At 44.9% G+C, this 18,594-nt stretch overlaps 1 protein-coding gene across 1 annotated transcript; it reads left to right on the plus strand.

Annotated features, from left to right (window-relative positions):
* The first annotated feature begins 4,236 nt into the window (after positions 1-4,236).
* Positions 4,237-15,335, plus strand: LOC107293298 (zinc finger protein 397-like). The gene is made up of 7 exons (XM_029285366.1): positions 4,237-4,693; positions 8,193-8,310; positions 8,396-8,451; positions 9,124-9,226; positions 11,123-11,206; positions 11,859-12,161; positions 12,246-15,335. The coding sequence occupies exons 1-7, from the start codon at positions 4,292-4,294 to the stop codon at positions 12,869-12,871; spliced, it is 1,692 nt and encodes a 563-aa protein (XP_029141199.1). The 5' UTR covers positions 4,237-4,291; the 3' UTR covers positions 12,872-15,335.
* Positions 15,336-18,594: the final 3,259 nt, after the last annotated feature.

Consider the following 18,594-nt stretch of genomic DNA (forward strand, 5'->3'; position numbering starts at 1 on the left):
ATTTATTGAATTTATATACCGCCCTATCTCCCTTACGGGACTCAGGGCGGTGAACAGGCGATAATAAAAACCACAATAAATATACACAAATTTCTGTCTAAAATCAAATTAAATAACAGGCCTGCTCTAAAAATACCCCATACAAAACCCCCACTAAAACATAATCAAACTACGCCAGGCCGGCCGCACGGAATAGATGGGCCTTCAGGGCTCAGCGAAAAAGGCGCAGGTCCGCAACTGTACGTAGGTCGGGGGGTAGGTCATTCCAGAGGGCAGGAGCTGCCACAGAGAAGGCTCCCCCTGGGGGTCGCCAGCCGGCATTGTCTGGCCGACGGCACCCTAAGGAGGCCCTCTCTGTGGGAGCGGACTGGTCGAAGGGAGGTGTTTGGTAGGAGGTGGTCTTGCAAATAGGTTTGAGACTACCTGTGCTGTGGGGAAACAGAATCCCGGAGAGGAGGGCGGGTAAACTAAGAGACTCTTGAAGCTGAATTAAGATGTTGGTTTCGTTCTCTTTTAGGCTGAAGGATTTGTTTTCCTCTGCCGTTTTTCATCCAAAGGAAGATGTCGAGCTATGCTCCTGATATTTTGGTTGATTGATTGATCAGGGGTTTTTTTTATTTATAACTTTCATAGACCATCTCCGTTCCCAGTCCGCGTAGCCAGGGGTTGTGGAAGCTGTACAGGTGTCCCAAAGCTAATATCCCAAAAGTAACTGGATTTTCTTTTTTTTCTTTGAAAACATTTTGCTTCTGGTCCAAGAAGAGCTGAAGAAGCTTCTCGGAGGAGAAGCAAAATGTTTTCAAAGAAAAAAAGAAGAATGTCCAGTTGCCTTTTGGGGGGGGAAGCACTTTTGGGACAACTGTGACTTGGATAATTGAGAACCTCCATAGAAATTGTAGCACAAGGGTCCCCAACCTATGGGCCATGGCCTGGTACCGGGCTCTTGGCCATCAGCCACGGAAATAGCTGGCTGGTGCACACACGCGTGGATGCACATTTCCCCCACTTGCACTAGTGCCTGCAGCCCCATTTGCGCACGCATATGGGCGCAAACGGGAACTTTAGTGCAGGGCGGGTGTCCGTGGCCCGTTGGCGCATGTGCGAATGGGGCCACTAGCCACCACGTGGGTATGCAGCCGTTCACACATGCGCAAACGGGGCCGCAACTTAAAACCACTCACTTAGCAACCATTCGACGTGACAACAGCACTGAAAAAAGTGACTTACGACTGGTTTTCTCGCATTTACAACCCTCACGGCATCCCCACGACCCCATGTTTGAAATTTGAATGCTTGGAGTATATTTATGACAGTTGCCGTGTTCTGGGGTCATGTGATCGCTGCTGCAATCTTCTTAGCCCACTTCCAGCAAAGAGAGTCCCTGGGGAAAACCAGATTCACTTAATGCCTGCCTGGTTCATTTAACAGCTGGAATGGTGCCCTTAACAGCCGTAGCAGCAATAATAATAATAATAATAATAATAATAATAATAATAATAATAATAATAATAATAAAGTTGGAAGGGACCTTGGAGGTCATCCATCTCACAGTTACTACTATTGAGCAAGGTACCCCCTATACTGTACCTGTGTGTTGGGTTTTTCTTGCCTAAATGTAGAACCTTACTTTTTTCACCATTGAATTTCATTTTGTTAGTCAGCGCCCAGTGTTCAAGTCTGTCCAGATCTTGACAGGTGGTTAAAATTGGGCACAGCTCCCTTGATGACCTCTTTGCTTAGCAATGGAAATTTTGGTTCCCAGTTGTGATCGTAAGTCGAGGACCACCTGTAATTTCAAGCAGTTCCTAACCTAAAGCTGACTTCATCCATGGCTCCCACAGAGTGGGTCTCCTCAGGGTGCCATCAGCCAGACAGTGCCGGCTGGCGACCCCCAGGGGGAGGGCCTTCTCGGTGGGAGCCCCCACCCTCTGGAACGAACTACCCCCAGAGATCCGGGTGATCCCGGATCTCCCCTCCTTCCGCCGCACCCTAAAGACATGGCTTTTTCAACAAGCAGGTCTGGCCTAGGGAATTTTAGTGGATTTTAAATTGGTTTTAATCANAAATGAAATGAAATGGCATTCCTCCATAGAAAGCTGGGTCTGAATAATGTGGTTAAGACTTGAGCTGTCCTAACATGAGGGGTCCTTGGTGCTCTCTGAGCTTGCTTGTTTTCTTGCAGATGTTTCATTGCCCAAACTAGGTAACATCAGTGCAAGTAAGGAGTGCTGTTTGCTGCCGGTTTATATTCCGGTGTCTTTCCTGTTTGGCTGGGTGGGGGCAATCTTAGGGATTCTTTGGTTGGGCTGTTTACTAATGTCTCTGGCAGTTTCTTGATTGGGGTGTTGCTTACTTGATTGTTGGTGTGATGTTAACCTTGGAGTTAATCTATGATGATCTGGGTGCTGATTGCTGGTGGAGAGGTGCTGGAGTCTTTTTCTCTTTTGGGCTGATTGTCCCAAAGGTGCTTTTTCAGGAGGCAACTGGACTTTCTTATTTTTCTTTAAAGACATTTTGCTTCTCATCCAAGAAGCTTCTTCAGCTCTGACTGGGTGGTGGGGAATGGAAGGATTTATACTCCTTGCAGACAGCTGGTCATTTGCATCATTTTAGAGAGTCGTTAAGGCCACTTGGGATGACCCTGAGGACACAGATAAACCTCCAAGTGCCTCAGTAACTCTCCAAAAGAATGCAAATGACCAGCGGTCTGCAAGGAGTATAAATCCTTCCACTCCCCACCATCCAGTCAGAGCTGAAGAAGCTTCTTGGAGGAGAAGCGAAATGTCTTCAAAGGAAAAGACAAGAAAAATCCAGTTGCCGCCTGAAAAAGCACCTTTGGGACAACCATGACCTGGATACACTGAGAATCTCCATAGACATTTTGGGCTGGTTGATTGTCTCTTTTGCATAGTCTATAGATGTTGTTAACGTCTATGTGTCTCTTGATGGCTGATTTGTCAAGAGTGCCAGGCTTCTAGAAATTCCCTGGCGTTTTTCGATTTGGCCTGGTCTAGGATTGTCACATTTTCTAAATTGAAACTATGGTTAAATCTGTCTATACGTTGTGAAATTAAAGAATTTTCGTCATGCCTTTTGACTGTCAGTTGGTGTTCGTGGATGTGTTCTGCCAGTCTCTTCTGCCCGTTTGTCCTACATAGTGGCTGTTGCAGTTCGTACATTGTATGTGATAGATGACTCATGTTTTTTCTTCTGGGGTTGCTGGGTCTTTGGGTTTGCTTAGGATGTTTTGAAGGGCTTTCGTTGGCTTGTGTGCTACGCTGATTCCATGTGGTTGTAGCAGTCTATTTGCGGTTTCTGAGATATTCTTGATGTATGGCAGTGTAATTCTTTTTAGGGTGTGTGTTGCGTGTGCTGTATTGGGTTGACTGGTCAAGGACTTTTTGCTTTAAGATGGTTTACAAAATAAATTGCAGCTGGCTAGGTTCACACGACACACACTATTTATAACAGACATGTCAAACACAAGGCCCGGGGGCCGGATGCGGCCCGCGAAGTGGTTTCATGTGACCCGCGAAGCCATCCTGGAAACAGTGAGGGAACGGCCCCCACTGCCTTGGCCCTGGCCCAGGCCGGCTGGGAGCCAATGTACAATTTTGTGGTGGCCATCTATGCTGAAACGCATTCAGTCTTAGCTCCATAAAGCCGTCTTGAAACAGCGAGGAACCAGCCCCTGCCTTGTCGGCCCTGCCACCTGGGTGCATGCTGGGGAGGTGTCACCCTTTGTGAGGAATGAAGAAATGCACCATCGCCTGGAAGTGGCCAGCAAATGGCCCTCACCTGCTTCACATATCCGGCTTGATGGGCTCCAGTGGAGGGGTTTCAGCAGGCGGTGAGGCTCCTACAGTGGACCATGCCTTGGCACTTGCGCCAGTCCCACCCCCTTCTGCCAGAGACCCTCAGATCTGTCCCACTTCTGCCCAGGCCCCCACAGGCACCCTTGACGCGAACGATGTAGAGCTGGCCATGCCCACCCAATAGGGCGCACCCACTCCAGCCACACCCACCCTGGCCACACCCACCCATGCCTCCCCCCCCCCGAGGGCAACTGCAATGCTGATGCAGTCCTCAATGAAATTGAGTTTGACACCCCTGGTTTATAACATTACGGTCTTCAAATCCCCAGGGAGAAACTAATCTGGCTGCCTGATATGCAAAATACCACTTTAATCTCAGCAGTGTAATTTGTCTTGCAAATCCCAGGGCCGAAGAGTTTCCACCATCTGAGCCTCTGGAAGAAACTTGGCCATCCAGCAGCGTGGATCTTCTGACCATGATGGAAGAGCAAGATTTGGCTGGCCTTGAAGCTGGAAGAAACCTCGACGTCCTGGAGGTTGGAAATGGGGCAGAATTCTGGGGGAAGAAGGTGCAGAATATCCTGCGTGGGGTGCACGGCTGCTGGGCAGAGCAGCACAAACGGTTCAGGGAGTTTTGCTACCAAGAAGCGGAAGGTCCTCGGGAAGTGTGGAGCCGAATTCATGACCTTTGCCACAAGTGGCTGAAGCCCAAAAGGCACACGAAAGCTCAGATCTTGGACCTGGTGATCTTGGAGCAGTTCCTGAAAATCCTGCCCCCAGAGATGGGGAACTGGGTTCGAGAGTGTGGGCCAGAGACCAGCTCCGAGGCTGTGGCCTTGGCGGAAGGGTTCCTCCTGAGCGAGATCGAGGGAGCACAAGTAAGTGCATTTTCATTGGCTCTATTGTGGAGTGTGGGGAATAGAATAGAATAGAATAGAATAGAATAGAATAGAATAGAATAGAATAGAATAGAATAGAATGAGTGGAAGGGACCTTGGAGGCCTTCTAGTCCAACCCCCTGCTCAGGCAGGAAACCCTATACCATTTCAGACAAATGGTTGTCCAGTCCCTTTTTAAAAACTTCAAGTGTTCGAGCATTCACAACTTCTGGATGCAAGTTGTTCCACTGGTTAATTGTTCTAACTGTCAGGAAGTTTCTCCTTAGTTCTAGGTTGCTTCTCTTCTTGATTAGTTTCCATCCGTTGCTTCTGGTCCTGCCTTCAGGTGCTTTGGAGAATAGCTTGACTCCCTCTTCTTTGGGGCATCCCCTGAGATATTGAAACACTGCTATTATGTCACCCCTAGTCCCTCTCTTCATTAAACTAGACATATCCAATTCCAGCAACTGTTGGAAAGCAATCTGAAAAATCATCCTTTTCTGGATTTTACCCAAGAAAGAAATAGCCAAGTCCAGTACAGCAGAGGTCTTGGGCAAGTGGAGAGTCTCTATTCACACATTATTAAACTAAATCAGGGTTTGCTTAACCAAAGTTTATCAAATAAAGTGTGATTGCTTGGATCAGAGTTCCCCAACCTTTCGGGGTTGGCGCCCGGAGTAGAGGGAGGGGGTAAAGAAGGGATGGTTTCGTGGGAGGGGTAAACGCATGTGCATGCATGAACACTCATTGCTCACACAAGTGGGGCTGTGAGCGCGCAAGTGGGGCTTGCGTGAGTAAGGCCACAAATGCCCGCAATGCTTATGTGAGTGTGGCAGCAGCAAGACCCGTTATGACACTCGCGCAAATGGGGGTGTGCACACGCGCACACCAGCCAGCCATTCACGCGGTCTGGTGGCCAATAGGCCACGGCCCGGTAGTGGATCGCAGCCCACAGGTTGGGGACCTCTGGCTTCAATCATCTCACACGCTGAGCTATCAAGCGTACAGTTCATAAAAATCATTATTAGAAGTTCTTCCCAATCTCTAAAAGAGTCCAGGCAGTTGCCAGCAAGAACAGAAATACAGCTACAACAGTTCATTTAGAGACTGTTCAAAGTCACAATGGCACTGAAATAAGTAACCTATGACCATTTTTGCACACTTACAACCATTGCAGCATCCCCATGGTCACGTGATTCAAATTCAGACTCTTGGTAACCGACTCTTATTTATGATGGTTGTAGTGTCCTGGGGCCATAAAATGTGATTCCCCTTTTGCCGTCCTTCTGACAAGCAAAGTCAATGGGGAAGCCAGATTCACTTATCAACCTCGTTATTAATTTAACAACTGCACTGATTCACTTAACGGACAGGAAAGGTTGTAAAAAATGGAGCCAAACTCACTTATGTCTTGCTTAGCGACAGAAATGTTGGGCTCGAGTTGTAAGTTGAGGATTACCTGTCATTTATAGGTGGCCTCCCTCCCACTGACTTTGGGTAGCTTACGATTCAAAGTAAAAAAAACTCAAAACCTACAAAAGAATCATGGATGACCTCCAAAATGCCATATAGCCAAAAATATCCACCATCCAATATGGGTACAACATTCACTTTTGCCCAGAACCTTGCAGAACAGCCAAGTCATTACTAGATTCGTGAGTAGCATCAAGATGGGAGCTTCGGAATCTCCTGAGAATGGCCAGCTTCCTGGATCCCACTAAAGCAGACATGTCAAACACAAGGCCCGGGGGCCGGATGCAGCCCGCAAAGTGGTTTCATGTGGCCTGCGAAGCAATCCTGGAAATAGTGAGGGAACGGCCCCCTCTGCCTTCGCCCTGGCCCAGGCCAGCCGGGAGCCAATGTACAATTTTGTGGTGGCCATCTATGCTGAAACGTATTCAGTCTTAGCTCCATAAGCCCCCCCCCCCTCCCCGGCATGGCCTGAGAGGAACGGTGAGGCTCCTCCAGTGGACCATGCCTTGGCACTTGCCCTGGTCCCACCCCCTTCTGCCAGAGACCCTCAGGTCTATCCCACTCCTGCCCAGGCCCCCACAGGCACCCTTGACGTGAACGATGTAGAGCGGGCCACACCCACTCCATCCACGCCCACCCAGTAGGCCACACCCACCTTGGCCACACCCGTCCGGCCCCCTGAGGGCAACCGCAATGCTGATGCGGCCCTCAATGAAATTGAGTTTGACACCCCTGCATTAAAGCAAGGGTCTCCCAACTTGGCAATTTTAAGAATTGTGGGCTTAACTCCCAGAATTCCTCAGCCAGCCACAAGTCTTAAAGTTTTGCAAAGTTGGGAGACCCTTGAACTAGAGCAGCATTCCCTCAACTTTTCAGGCTTGGCGGCCCAGAACGGGGCGGAGGGGGAAAGAAGAGATGGTTTTGTGGGAGGGGGAAATGTGTGCACGTGCACAAACACCCATTGCTCACACGAGTAGAGCCACAACTGCCTGCAACTCACGGTGACACTCACGAGTGGGACCGCGAGCACCCACAATGTTCATGGTGATGCAAGCGCTTGCATGCCGGGCCACGAGCACTTGCATGAGTAGGGTTGCACAAACACCTACGACAACACTTGCGCTGTTGAGGCCACGAATGCCTGCAATACTCGCAGCGATGCTCACAACGGGGGCTGTGCACGCATATGCAGACGTACACATCGGCCAGCCACTCACATGGCCATAGGTTGGGGACTCCTGCACTAGAGAGCACTACTTGATCAGCAGGACTCAGCTTCTCCACTCTGCCTGATCACCCTGGACCCTAGATATAACCATACATGGTTGTTGTTGTTAGTTGCGAAGTCGTGTCCGATCCATCGCAACCCCATGGACAACGTTACTCCAGGCCTTCCTGTCCTCTACTATCTTCTGGAGTCCATTTAAGCTCACGCCTACTGCTTCAGTGACTCCATCCAGCCACCTCATTCTCCGTCATCCCCTTCTTCTCTTGCCCTCAGTCTTTCCCAGCATTAGGCTCTTCTCCAGTGAGTCCTTCCTTCTCATTAGGTGGCCAAAGTAACCAAAATAACCAGCCCCTATGTCACAAAGAGCTTCATAATGATAACCAGCATCTTGAAGTGCCAACTGGTAACCAGTGAAGTTCAAGTCAGGCCCAACCCTTACTTTGCTTACCTTTCATTTTAATGGAAACAAGTGAATTCCAAGAGATTTATGGGCAGGTAATAGAAAAGCTAAAATTCTCCCGCAAAGAAGATACTTTTCCTCTGTTTTTTTGCAGGATGTAACCAAATTGGAATGTGAACATTAAGTACATGGTTAAATTAGGTTTGAAAGGGGACAAGTCAGAATCATAGCGATTTTGAAATCAAGACTCCTCATCTTGAGGATTTTTTCATCCCTGTTGGTTCTTCGAGCAGACTTCCATAAAGCCGATAATTTCCTGGCAACGTGAAGGATTGAACCCACATTTGCAAAAATGGTGACTAATTTTCTTTGTGTGGGTTCTTTCCTCCTGGTTCCAGGCACAAGGGATGCTGGCCAGACCTGCCTCTGAGTTTCCCGACACGGAGAATTTATCAGCCGACATAAATCCGAGGCCACGGTTTGAGAAAATTGTGGATGATAAGGCCGCCTCTCTGGGTAAAGTAATTTCATTGAGTCACCTTCTCTCACAGTCCTGTGTGAAAGACACAAAGTGTGAAATATGCCTTTGCTTTACCTACAGAAAATGAAATGGCCGTGGATGGTGGGATGGGAACCGCTTCTCTGCAGTCAGATCAGGTAAGGATTATGTAGGGAAGCTTAGGAGTAAAAGCGTCTGCAGAATGGGTGGCTTTCATCAGAATAAAGTTTCATCATCAGAAACTAGGCTGTCCCTTTCCAAAACTAGTCTATGGAGATTCTCAGTTATCCAGGTCATGGTTGTCCCAAAGATGCTTTTTCAGGAGGCAACTGAACTTTCTTGTTTTGCTTTGAAGAGGTTTTGTTTCTCAGCCAGATGGTCATTTGCATTCTTTTAGAGAGTCGTTGAGGCCACCTGGAAGTTTATCTGTGTCGTCAGGGTCACCTGAGTAGTGCAAATGGGTGTGGAGCCCTCTTGGAACTGCTGAAAGGACTGTGTTACAGACTGGAAATAGATGATGCTGTATCCCTCCCCCTTTGTTGAGAGAGGTTTGTTCAAAATAGAGGGGGAGGGATATGACATCATCTATCTCCAGTCTACAACACAGCCCTTTCAGCAGTCCCAAGAAGGCTCCACACCTATTTGCACCACTCAAGTGACCCTGACGACACATATTAACCTCCAGGTGGCTTTGCGATACATTAAACAAAAGAATCATGTTCTGGCTTTGCATGATGTATCGGTCCTGTCACTTTCTCTCTGTTAAGAAGTTTGAAGACAACTGAAAAAAATGTTGGGTTGTAGAATAGCATGTTTTCATCTTTTTTCAGGGCTCAGGGCCCGTTAACAAAGTGGCTACAGAGGAAAGGACTCCATTAGATCCAAACCAGATGGACACAATAGAAGAGAATTATGGGACCTTGCCGTCTCTGGGTAAGTTTTCTTCTTGGCTACAAGAACCAAAAATCAGAAATGACTGCCATCAATTGTGCTAAACCGTGCTCTGTGGGTGAGTTCTAGAACAGGGGTCCCCAACCTGTGGGCTGTGGCCCACTACCTGGCCATGGCCTCCTGGCCACAAGGCCACGGGACAGGCCGGCCAGTGCGCGCACATGTGCACACCCACACTCCCCACTGAGGCTAAAACATATAAGGAACGGTTGCTGGAATTGGGTATGTCTAGTTTAATGAAGAGAAGGACGAGGGGGGACATGATAGCAGTGTTGCAATATCTCAGGGGCTGCCCCAAAGAAGAGGGAGTCAAGCTATTCTCCAAAGCACCTGAAGGCAGGACAAGAAGCAACAGATGGAAACTACTCAAGGAGAGAAGCAACCTAGAACTAAGGAGAAACTTCCTGACAGTTAGAACAATTAACCAGTGGAACAACCTGCCTCCAGAAGCGGTGAATGGACAGCCATTTGTCTGAAATGGTATAGGGTTTCCTGCCTGAGCAGGGGGTTGGACTAGGTGACCTCCAAGGTCCCTTCCAACTTTATTATTATTATTATTATTGATAGTAGTGCCACTGGCGCAAACACAAGGCGCTACACCGCACAACAGGGCAGTGCTAGTATCATGGCATTAGCACCGCCCCATTTGCGTCACATGTGCTTGCAGCCCCGTTTCGTATGCGTGCCCATGCGCACGCATAAAATGCTGCCCCCTCCCTTTCCCTCCAGTCCACCAACTGAGAAAGGTTGGTGACCTCTGTCCTAGAGAAGAGCAGTAGCTGATCCATGTGGATGTGGGAAGCAGTGAGAATAGAGACCCAGTTTGGTCTAGTGCAGGGGTCCCCAAACTACCGGGCCACTGCCTATTGAGTGGCTGGCTGTTGCGCTGGTGTGCGTGCACGCACTTACAGCCTCACTCAGACAAGTGCTGCCGCATGTGTCGTGTTCGTGGCCCCACTCACATAAGTGTTGTCATGGCTATTCACAGTCCCACTCACGTGAGCGTTGCCAGCATTCACGGCGCCACTTGCATGAGCATCACAAGCATTCGCAGCTCCACTCGCACGAGCAAAGGGTGTTCATGCACATGCCCACATTCTCACACACACACATACACACACACATACAAATCATCTCTTCTTTCTCCCCTCCCGCCACTCTGGGCCGCCAACCCCAAAAGGCTGGGGAATTCTGGTCTAGTAGCTAAGGTATCAGGTTAGAAACCGGGAAACCGTTCTAGTTCTAGTCCTGCCAATGGCATGAAAACCAGCTGGGTGACCTTGGGCCAGTAATTTCAGCCCAAATGACCTCACATGATTGTTGTTATGGGGAAAATAGGAGGAGGAAAGAGTATGGTGTATGTTTTATTATTTATAAAAATAATAAAAGCAGCAAATAAATCAATTAAAAAAAATAAAATTGGCCTGCGCTACATTAGCATCATCAGAGCTAGTGAGTGTGAGGCTTGTTCCCTGTTTGTTTACTGTAGCACCCCCATCAATGCTGGCAAGATAAGCTACTGTATATAAACAGAGACCAAACCCTACACCAAATAGGAAAAGGGGGGTATGTTGGATATGTTTGTCACACTGAGTTATTTGCAAAAATACAAATAAATAAACACCAATACTGGCTTAATTCATGCCAATTGCCAGGCTCCTTGTCCACGATTGTTGGTGTGTTTTCTATAGGAACCTTCAAACTGTTTAGTTAACCTTGTTGCTCTCTTTCTCTGTGTAAGAACTACAAATACTTGCCATTAGTGTCTTAACTTTAATTAAGCAATGGGCTAAATTTAAATCAATAATGGTTTGATATCATAAAATGCACCAGAAGTAAGTTTTCATTTTTTTCCCTTTTCTTGCTACTTTGTTTCAGTGCCCCAAACTAAATTCACCTCATGGCAGGAAGTAACTGAGGACCCATCTGTCAAGGATTCTCAAGGAGAAGAAAGACCAGCAGGTAAGCATTCAGTTCACACATTGCATTAAGCCATGGCTCGCTTAGCGATGTTTACTGAATAAATTATAATCACCAAATTTACCGAGCAGAATGGAATAGGGTAGGATAGGGATAGAGATGGGGATGGGGAATGGAATTAGGAATTAGGAATTAATTAAGAATAGAATAGAATAGAATAGAATAGAATAGAATAGAATAGAATAGAATAGAATAGAATCTTTATTGGCCAAGTGTGATTGGACTCACAAGGAATTTGTCTCCGGTGCATAGGTTCTTTATGTACATAGAAACAACAAAATGATAAGTCATAGTGCCCACGTGATAAGTCATTATGTCCAAACTAAACAAATTAACTTTTCGTTTTGCATATATAGCATCATCTCAGTGATTGTGCTGTGTCATGCTTTGCATTTCTTTAATAATGGTTTAAGGAATAAGCCCCAGTTGGCCTGGATCTTGCAAAGTGCGAAGGCATAAATAATGATTTATAAATCACACTTTCTGAGCAAATATAAAATACAGTCATAATGTGATTAGTATCATTTTGGTAGAAGGTATTGTCCAGACACCACCTCTTCCTTGAATCTAGGGGCTCTTCCAAAATTGGAGGTAAAGTTTTGTCTGATCAGGTTCCTCTTATTGATTCACTCAGATGACGGCAAAAGCAGTAAACAGGATAAACAGAAATTTGAAGAAAAACAGAAATGGGGAGAGAAACCTGTCCCTTTTGAAGAGGCTGACTTCTCTCAAATTCCAAAATTAGAAGAATATAATGAAGAAATGAAAAATACGAGTAATAGTAGAGAAAAGCCACTGAAATCCCTTGAGTTTGGAGGTGGCTTAAGTGAGCAGGTAAGACTTACTAAGCCGCAGAGAACAGGAGGTAAAACCTATAAATGCTTAGAGTGCGGAAAGAACTTCACAAACCTTAAGTCACATCAAAAGATGCACACGAGTGAGAAGCCATACAACTGTTCAGAGTGTGGGAAGAATTTCCGGTACAGCATGAATCTGAAAACACATCAGCAAATTCACACAGGGGAGAAACCATATAAATGTTCTGAATGTGGAATGACTTTCACCTACAGCATGAATCTCAAATCGCATCAAAAAAGCCACACTGGGGAGAAACCGTACAAGTGTTTGGAATGCGGGAAGAGTTTCACTCACAGCATGAACCTGAAGTCGCATCAGAAAATCCACACGGGAGAGAAACCCTATAAGTGTTCAGAGTGTGGGAAGAATTTTAGTTACAGCATGAATCTGAAGACCCATCAAAGAATTCATACCGGGGAGAAGCCATATAAATGTTCTGTCTGTGGAAGGACGTTCAGGTATAGCATGAATCTGAAAACACACCAGCGAACTCACACGGGGGAGAAACCATATAAATGTTCTGAATGTGGAATGGCTTTCAGCTACAGCATGAATCTCAAATCGCATCAAAAAAGCCACGCTGAGGAGAAATCATACCACTGTTCGGACTGCGGCAAGAATTTCAGTGACAGCGCAAACCTGAAGTCGCATCAAAAAATCCACATGGGAGAGAAACAGTATAAATGTTCCGAGTGTGCAAAACAGTTCAGTAGCAGTTCAGACCTTAAACTGCATCAGAGAGTTCATGTAGGGAAAGAACTCTCTAATGCTCCCAAGGAACGCGTTTAAAGTCACTGTGCAACCTGTAAGAAGATTGTACTGAAAGGATATTGCTGGATGTGGGATCCTACTTTTCACATCTTCTATCCAGGGAGGTCTACAAGGTGGGGTTAAAAAAAGTCAAAGTTGAGGGCCCTGTGGCCCTGTGATTGAATCCCTGTCCCTTTTAATCTGTGTTAAACAGGAATCACATAAAAAAAGAGCAGGGCTTAGTTCATGTGGCCATGATTACCATCTAGATATTTTCAATACTTCGTAGAGTTATTCCTGCTTGCTTCAAAATATGGAATGAATTGAGCCTTCTAAAATGCTTAGTGTTTGAGGTTAATTTCATTGATAGTCTTAAAACGTTGAATTTCAGCAGAGGACAACTGCGTGTTTTTATGTGCAGAAGTATCCCACCTTAAACTTGCATCAAGCAATTTCTCATGGAAGTGAGAAGTGATAGTCCCATGTATCAAACAATCTTCAGTCCTAGCAAAAGTCTTGCATCCGGTCAGGGAATGTAGAGAGGGGAGAATCATATTAAATTGTAATATGGACTGAAGGGGGGGGGAATTTCCCATGATCGCATAATGCTTCGTTTTAAAAGAGATTCCATGAACTCCGTGGAAAGATATGTAAATAATCAAGGATCAGTTTTTATCTGGCCGATCTCTGTAGCCAAGAAGGATTCAGCATGGTAGACCAAGATTCCTTTGCTCAAAATGTGGCAGAAAATTCCTTCTAGTCCATGTATGTGTGTTTTTAATTGGGCACCTAACTAGTGACCTCAAATTAACTTTGACAAAAAAAAAACCCCTATCATTATAGTTAATACTATAGTTGATTTGTTGGGTGGTGGTGGTTTTTTTAATATCTCCATACTGTCACTTTATGCCAACGGTCCCCAACCCTTTTTGGCTTGGAGACCCAGCGCTGGGAAGAGCGGATGGTTTCATGCAAGTGGCAGGCAAGTGCACAAAGCTCCATTATGCGAGTGGAGCTTTGCATGTGAGCGCAAGCGCCCGCAACTCACATAAGTGGAGCTCCACACGCATGCTCACCCGCTGCTTGTGCAGCTCAGTTCCAAATGGGCCACAGCCCAGGGGTTCGGGACCTCTGCTTTACACAGTCATTTTTAATCAATCCAGTGTTGTACTGCCTGCTTATCTTTGTCCAGGACTTGCCTTTAATTCAAGGTTCCCAAAGCTCTGGATGAGAAGTATGGGAGTATTACTATTATTTTTTTAAGAAAACCTGAATTTTCCTTGTGGGGCAAGTTTTTCAAATGCAGCTTTCCCCATATAAGCCTTTGTAAATTTTACTACTATTGGTAGGGAACTCTGGGTAGTGTACATAATTTAAATGCTGTGGAGGATGGGAGAGTTGATCAAGGGAAAATTAAAATTGTCAAACTGCAATGCTCTTATTCTTTCTGTTGCAATGACTGAGGCAAATGGAACGTCATAGGTGCTTTCAAGTGAAATTTGAAGGAGGAATTCCTCTGCATCTCAACATTTGGCTTATAGGCTTTAAAAAGTCAGTGAATTAAGGAAAATCTTACTGACAAACTGATCACATACTCCAGCTTAAAATTTAATCTGCGTTCCTTTTTCTCTGTTTTTTTTTTTTTCTTGCTTGCATCATGTCACTTTCAGTTTTCTTGAGTCAATTTGTCCTCGTTCTCCACCCCATTGCACAATCTTCTGTAAAATAAGATCTGGAGTACCGAATCATCTTTATTTCCAAGAACATGTTTGGTTTCCACATAGGCCCAGGAAAACGATCAAAGTTTTTAAAAAAACATGGCTGTAGCACAGTCCAATGTATCATTCTACTTTTCCAGAAAAAAATGTCATTTCAGCTAGATATTGATGGTAAATATTGTGGTGAGCCAGAAAATGTTTTGGTGAATAATGTAAGCACCTGCTTCATGATTATTTTTTTCTTTGAATTTGATCATACCTGCATTGCCATCATTTTGTGAAAGGGCAACTCCCATCAACCATTTTCTTTGGGTATCAATGATCTTGTGCACTCTGAATTTGTAAAGTAAAAGATTGAGGGCCTCATAATTCTCATAATAAAGATTTCATAATAAAATGTTAGGGGTTTCATAACTAATAGTATTTTCTGCAGTTCTCTTACTTCTCATGAAGAATTCCCATAGGAGGGAGGCTCATAAGAGTATGAAAAGAGCAATACTTAAAATGATCAGCTTACCGTAAAGGGATCCACATTATTAAGAAACCCTACAAATGTATACAGCGTGGAAAGAACTTCAGGTAAAACTATTACCTTTGTCTGAAGGATATGGATCAGAAAGAGAAATAATACTGAATACAAACAGCAGACTACGTGGTCGGAAGTTATTGACTTCGCCTACTGTTACTTACGTGATTGAGATGGTAACCCAAGTTGATAAATGTACAATATAGTTTGGAGTCTTCATTTGCGAGATACAAGCAATAATATCCTACCTTGGTGCTCCCTGAATTGGTTGTTTCCTTGCAGACAATTCACTAGCACTGATGATGTTACCTAGTTTGGGTAATGAATCATTTGCAAGAAAACAATCAAGCTCAAAGAGCACGAAGGACCCCTCTTTTCAACCCAGAACTACAAGTATTCTCGTTTATCGGTAATGATATGCTACATCTTCCAAGAATTAGGATGAATATTTGAAAGGTGCTGTGAAAGCCTGACCTGAGGAGCTTTTAAATGAATAGGGGGGAGGGCACACACATACACCCCAAATAACAATGTCAAGTAAATGGTGGGACAGGTAAAAGGTATGAGATATCTAATGTAAATATGGGGATAAATGTTATGATCAATTTCAGGGTCTCTACAAATACACAAAATATGCAGTGAATAGGAAGAACACGACATTTCAATGCATGGAGGGGACTATGATCTAATACACGGTGGGATGAAACTCCTATGTGGAATGCGAAAAGTGAAGGATATAATAAAAGGGGGGGAAGAGTACTGTAAATAAGGGAAGCACAGATGTTTTTCGAGATTTAGGAAATTAAACACAAGGGCCCAGTCAAAAGCATTGTTGGAATGATGAATCTTGAACCTGTCCTTATGGGTAAAATGTTTGAGAATGTTAAGGAATAATTAGAAAAAGGCGGCAGGATTGAGGTATATAAAATGTCTGAAAAAAGAAGCGACATGAAAAAAAGGCTCAAAATGTTAGGGTCCGAGGATCCAATGAAGGAGATTTGAGAACAGAACAAAGGAAGTCGTTCTGACAGCAAAGCGCTTCATAACATTTGTAAGAAAATGCTGTGATTGTCATCAACCTCTGGTCATCATTCAATACAGTGGCATTTTTTGGTCTTCCATTGAGATTTGCACCGATTCTGTCTGTCTTCAGAGATATCCATTTAGTTTTGCTTGCATAGTAAATTTTCTGGAAACATAAGAAAAATATATTTCAGTTCTCAGCGATGGAAATCAAATTTGCCATGCTCCAAATAGTGGTTATTTCAAAGAAAACATGAATTCATTTTGTATAGAGGGTCTAGGATTCTAAGCTCTTTAGGTTTAATCTTGTCTTAATTTCATACTTGATGAAGATCATTTTTAATTCTGTATTTTAATTCCTCCTATAATGGATGTTTCTCCTCAAATTCCTTTATTAAACTGCTCCTATATTTAGCTGTTTTCTCTCCCTTATTAAATGAATTCTACTTTGCTTGCTGAGAGGAATGTGCCATCTCAGTTTCTTCACACTTCTGTTTCCTGAGGTAATTTTGTTGTTGTAAAACTTGGTTATTTGGCAATTTTTTCCATTTAGCAACATGATTTCCTTCAGTATTTTTCCCCCCTTCAGCATCTCCATTGTGCTCTTCCACAGCTCCATATACCAGATACCACAGCCATCATCTTTTATCCCCTCAGATCAGGGGCTGTTCCTCAATAAAAGTGTTTCTTAGTACAGTACAAAAGCTGGAAAGTCCTCCCTTTGAGAGAGATGTTGGGGCAAAGTCACTCAGAATTACTGTACTGTTTTACTAGAAGTACAGCATTGCGTTTCTACATTAGATGTTCCCCACAAGCAGGGAGTAACTGTTAGCTCCGCCCCTTCAAACATTCCTCTTCCTGAATATTCCAAATGTCACAATAGCAGTTGAAGTGGGAAGTTTCAGAGTCATGTGACTTCAGGGTTTCACTTTAGATGAGACCAGAGAGAAGAGAATAGAATAGAATAGAATAAAATAACAGAGTTGGAAGGAACCTTGTAGGTCATCTAGTCCAACTCTAGCTGCATCTTCTTCTCTAGCCTTCCTAGGCACCCACCCCATTTCCCGTCCATTGCCCCGAAGACGTCACACTCAGGATCCGTTAGGGGGCGCACTCTGCAAACAACCACCGGATTTCGCAGGAAATAGCTTTTGCTCCAAGAAACATCTTTCCCGGGATTTGCAGGGAAAAGCCGGGAGCGAAGGATCTCACGCGGAGGGCGCGCACTCTCCAAATGCCGGACCGAACTTTGGAAACGAACGCGGAGATCGAGATCCCGGGAGGTCTTCTGTCCTTTCACAAATGTTCTCTTGCACGCTTTTCTTCTGGCACTAAGTCCAGGCGAGGGGTTTGTAAATTCCTTCCTTCCTTCCTTCCTCTTTGCTCTCGATCTGGAGAGGGGTTCTACTGAGCTAAGCTGAATCCCTCCCAAGATTCCAGCTACTGCGCTTCCACTCGCCTTCTTCACTTTTACACGGTGCGCAGGACATCTTATTTCTGCAAGGCAAGCCCCTTCTGGGTGAAAATTGAGTTTTGCACAAACTCGCAACCTGGCAAGGTCAGGGCTGGGTGTCTGCATCTGGAGCATCTGCAAGTCACAGGGTCAGGGTTTCCTGGCCTGGAAGGTACTCTCTTTCCTGGACTGGAGGCAAGGAAATATTCTCTTCTGCAGAAGTCCAAGGATCCAAGCTGATCGACATCCCCTATCAATATTCCTCCGCTATAATAATAATAATAATAATAATAATAATAATAATAATAATAATAATAATAATAATAATAATAAATAATAATAAATAATAATAATAAATAATAATAATAAATAATAATAATAAATAATAATAATAAATAATAATAATAAAGTTGGAAGGGACCTTGGAGGTCATCGAGTCCAACCCACTGCCCAGGCAGGAACCCTACACCATTTCAGACAAACGGCTGCCCAGTCTCTTCTTAAAAACTTCCACTGTTGGAGCATTCACCACTTCTGGAGGCAGGGTGTTCCACTGGTTAATTGTTCTAACTGTCAGGAAGTTTCTCCTTAGTTCTAGGTTGCTTCTCTCCTTGATCAGTTTCCACCCATTGCTTCTCGTCCTGCCTTCAGGCACCTTGGAGAATAGCTTGACTCCCTCTTCTTTGGGGCAGCCCCTGAGATATTGGAACACTGCTATCATGTCCCCCCTCGTCCTTCTCTTCGTTAAACTAGACATACCCAGTTCCAGCAACCGTTCCTTATACGTTTTAGCCTCCAGTCCCCTAATCATCTTTGTTGCTCTTCTCTGTACTCTTTCTAGAGTCTCAGCATCTTTTTTACATCTGAGTCCTTACAGAGTAGCAGCCTGAGTAGATATTTGGGGAGGGGAGGGGAGGGGGGGAAGAAAGCTTTCAAGAGAGACAATGGATGGAAACTAATCAAGGAGAGAAGCCACCTGGAATTAAGCAGAAACTTCCTAACAGTGAAGACAATTAACCAGTGGAACAGCTTTGTCTTCAGA

This window comes from Protobothrops mucrosquamatus, unplaced genomic scaffold (genome assembly GCF_001527695.2).
Source record: "Protobothrops mucrosquamatus isolate PMUCROS unplaced genomic scaffold, P.Mucros_1.0 scaffold1569, whole genome shotgun sequence".
NCBI classification, from domain to species: domain Eukaryota; kingdom Metazoa; phylum Chordata; class Lepidosauria; order Squamata; family Viperidae; genus Protobothrops; species Protobothrops mucrosquamatus.

Bases quoted from the DNA above. Each gene is read 5' to 3' on its own strand.
- LOC107293298 (XM_029285366.1), top strand. From the start codon at position 4,292: ATGATGGAAGAGCAAGATTTGGCTGGCCTTGAAGCTGGAAGAAACCTC. The intron at 8,452-9,123 runs GTAAGGATTATG...ATCTTTTTTCAG, and splicing joins CTTCTCTGCAGTCAGATCAG to GGCTCAGGGCCCGTTAACAA. The intron at 9,227-11,122 runs GTAAGTTTTCTT...ACTTTGTTTCAG, and splicing joins TGGGACCTTGCCGTCTCTGG to TGCCCCAAACTAAATTCACC.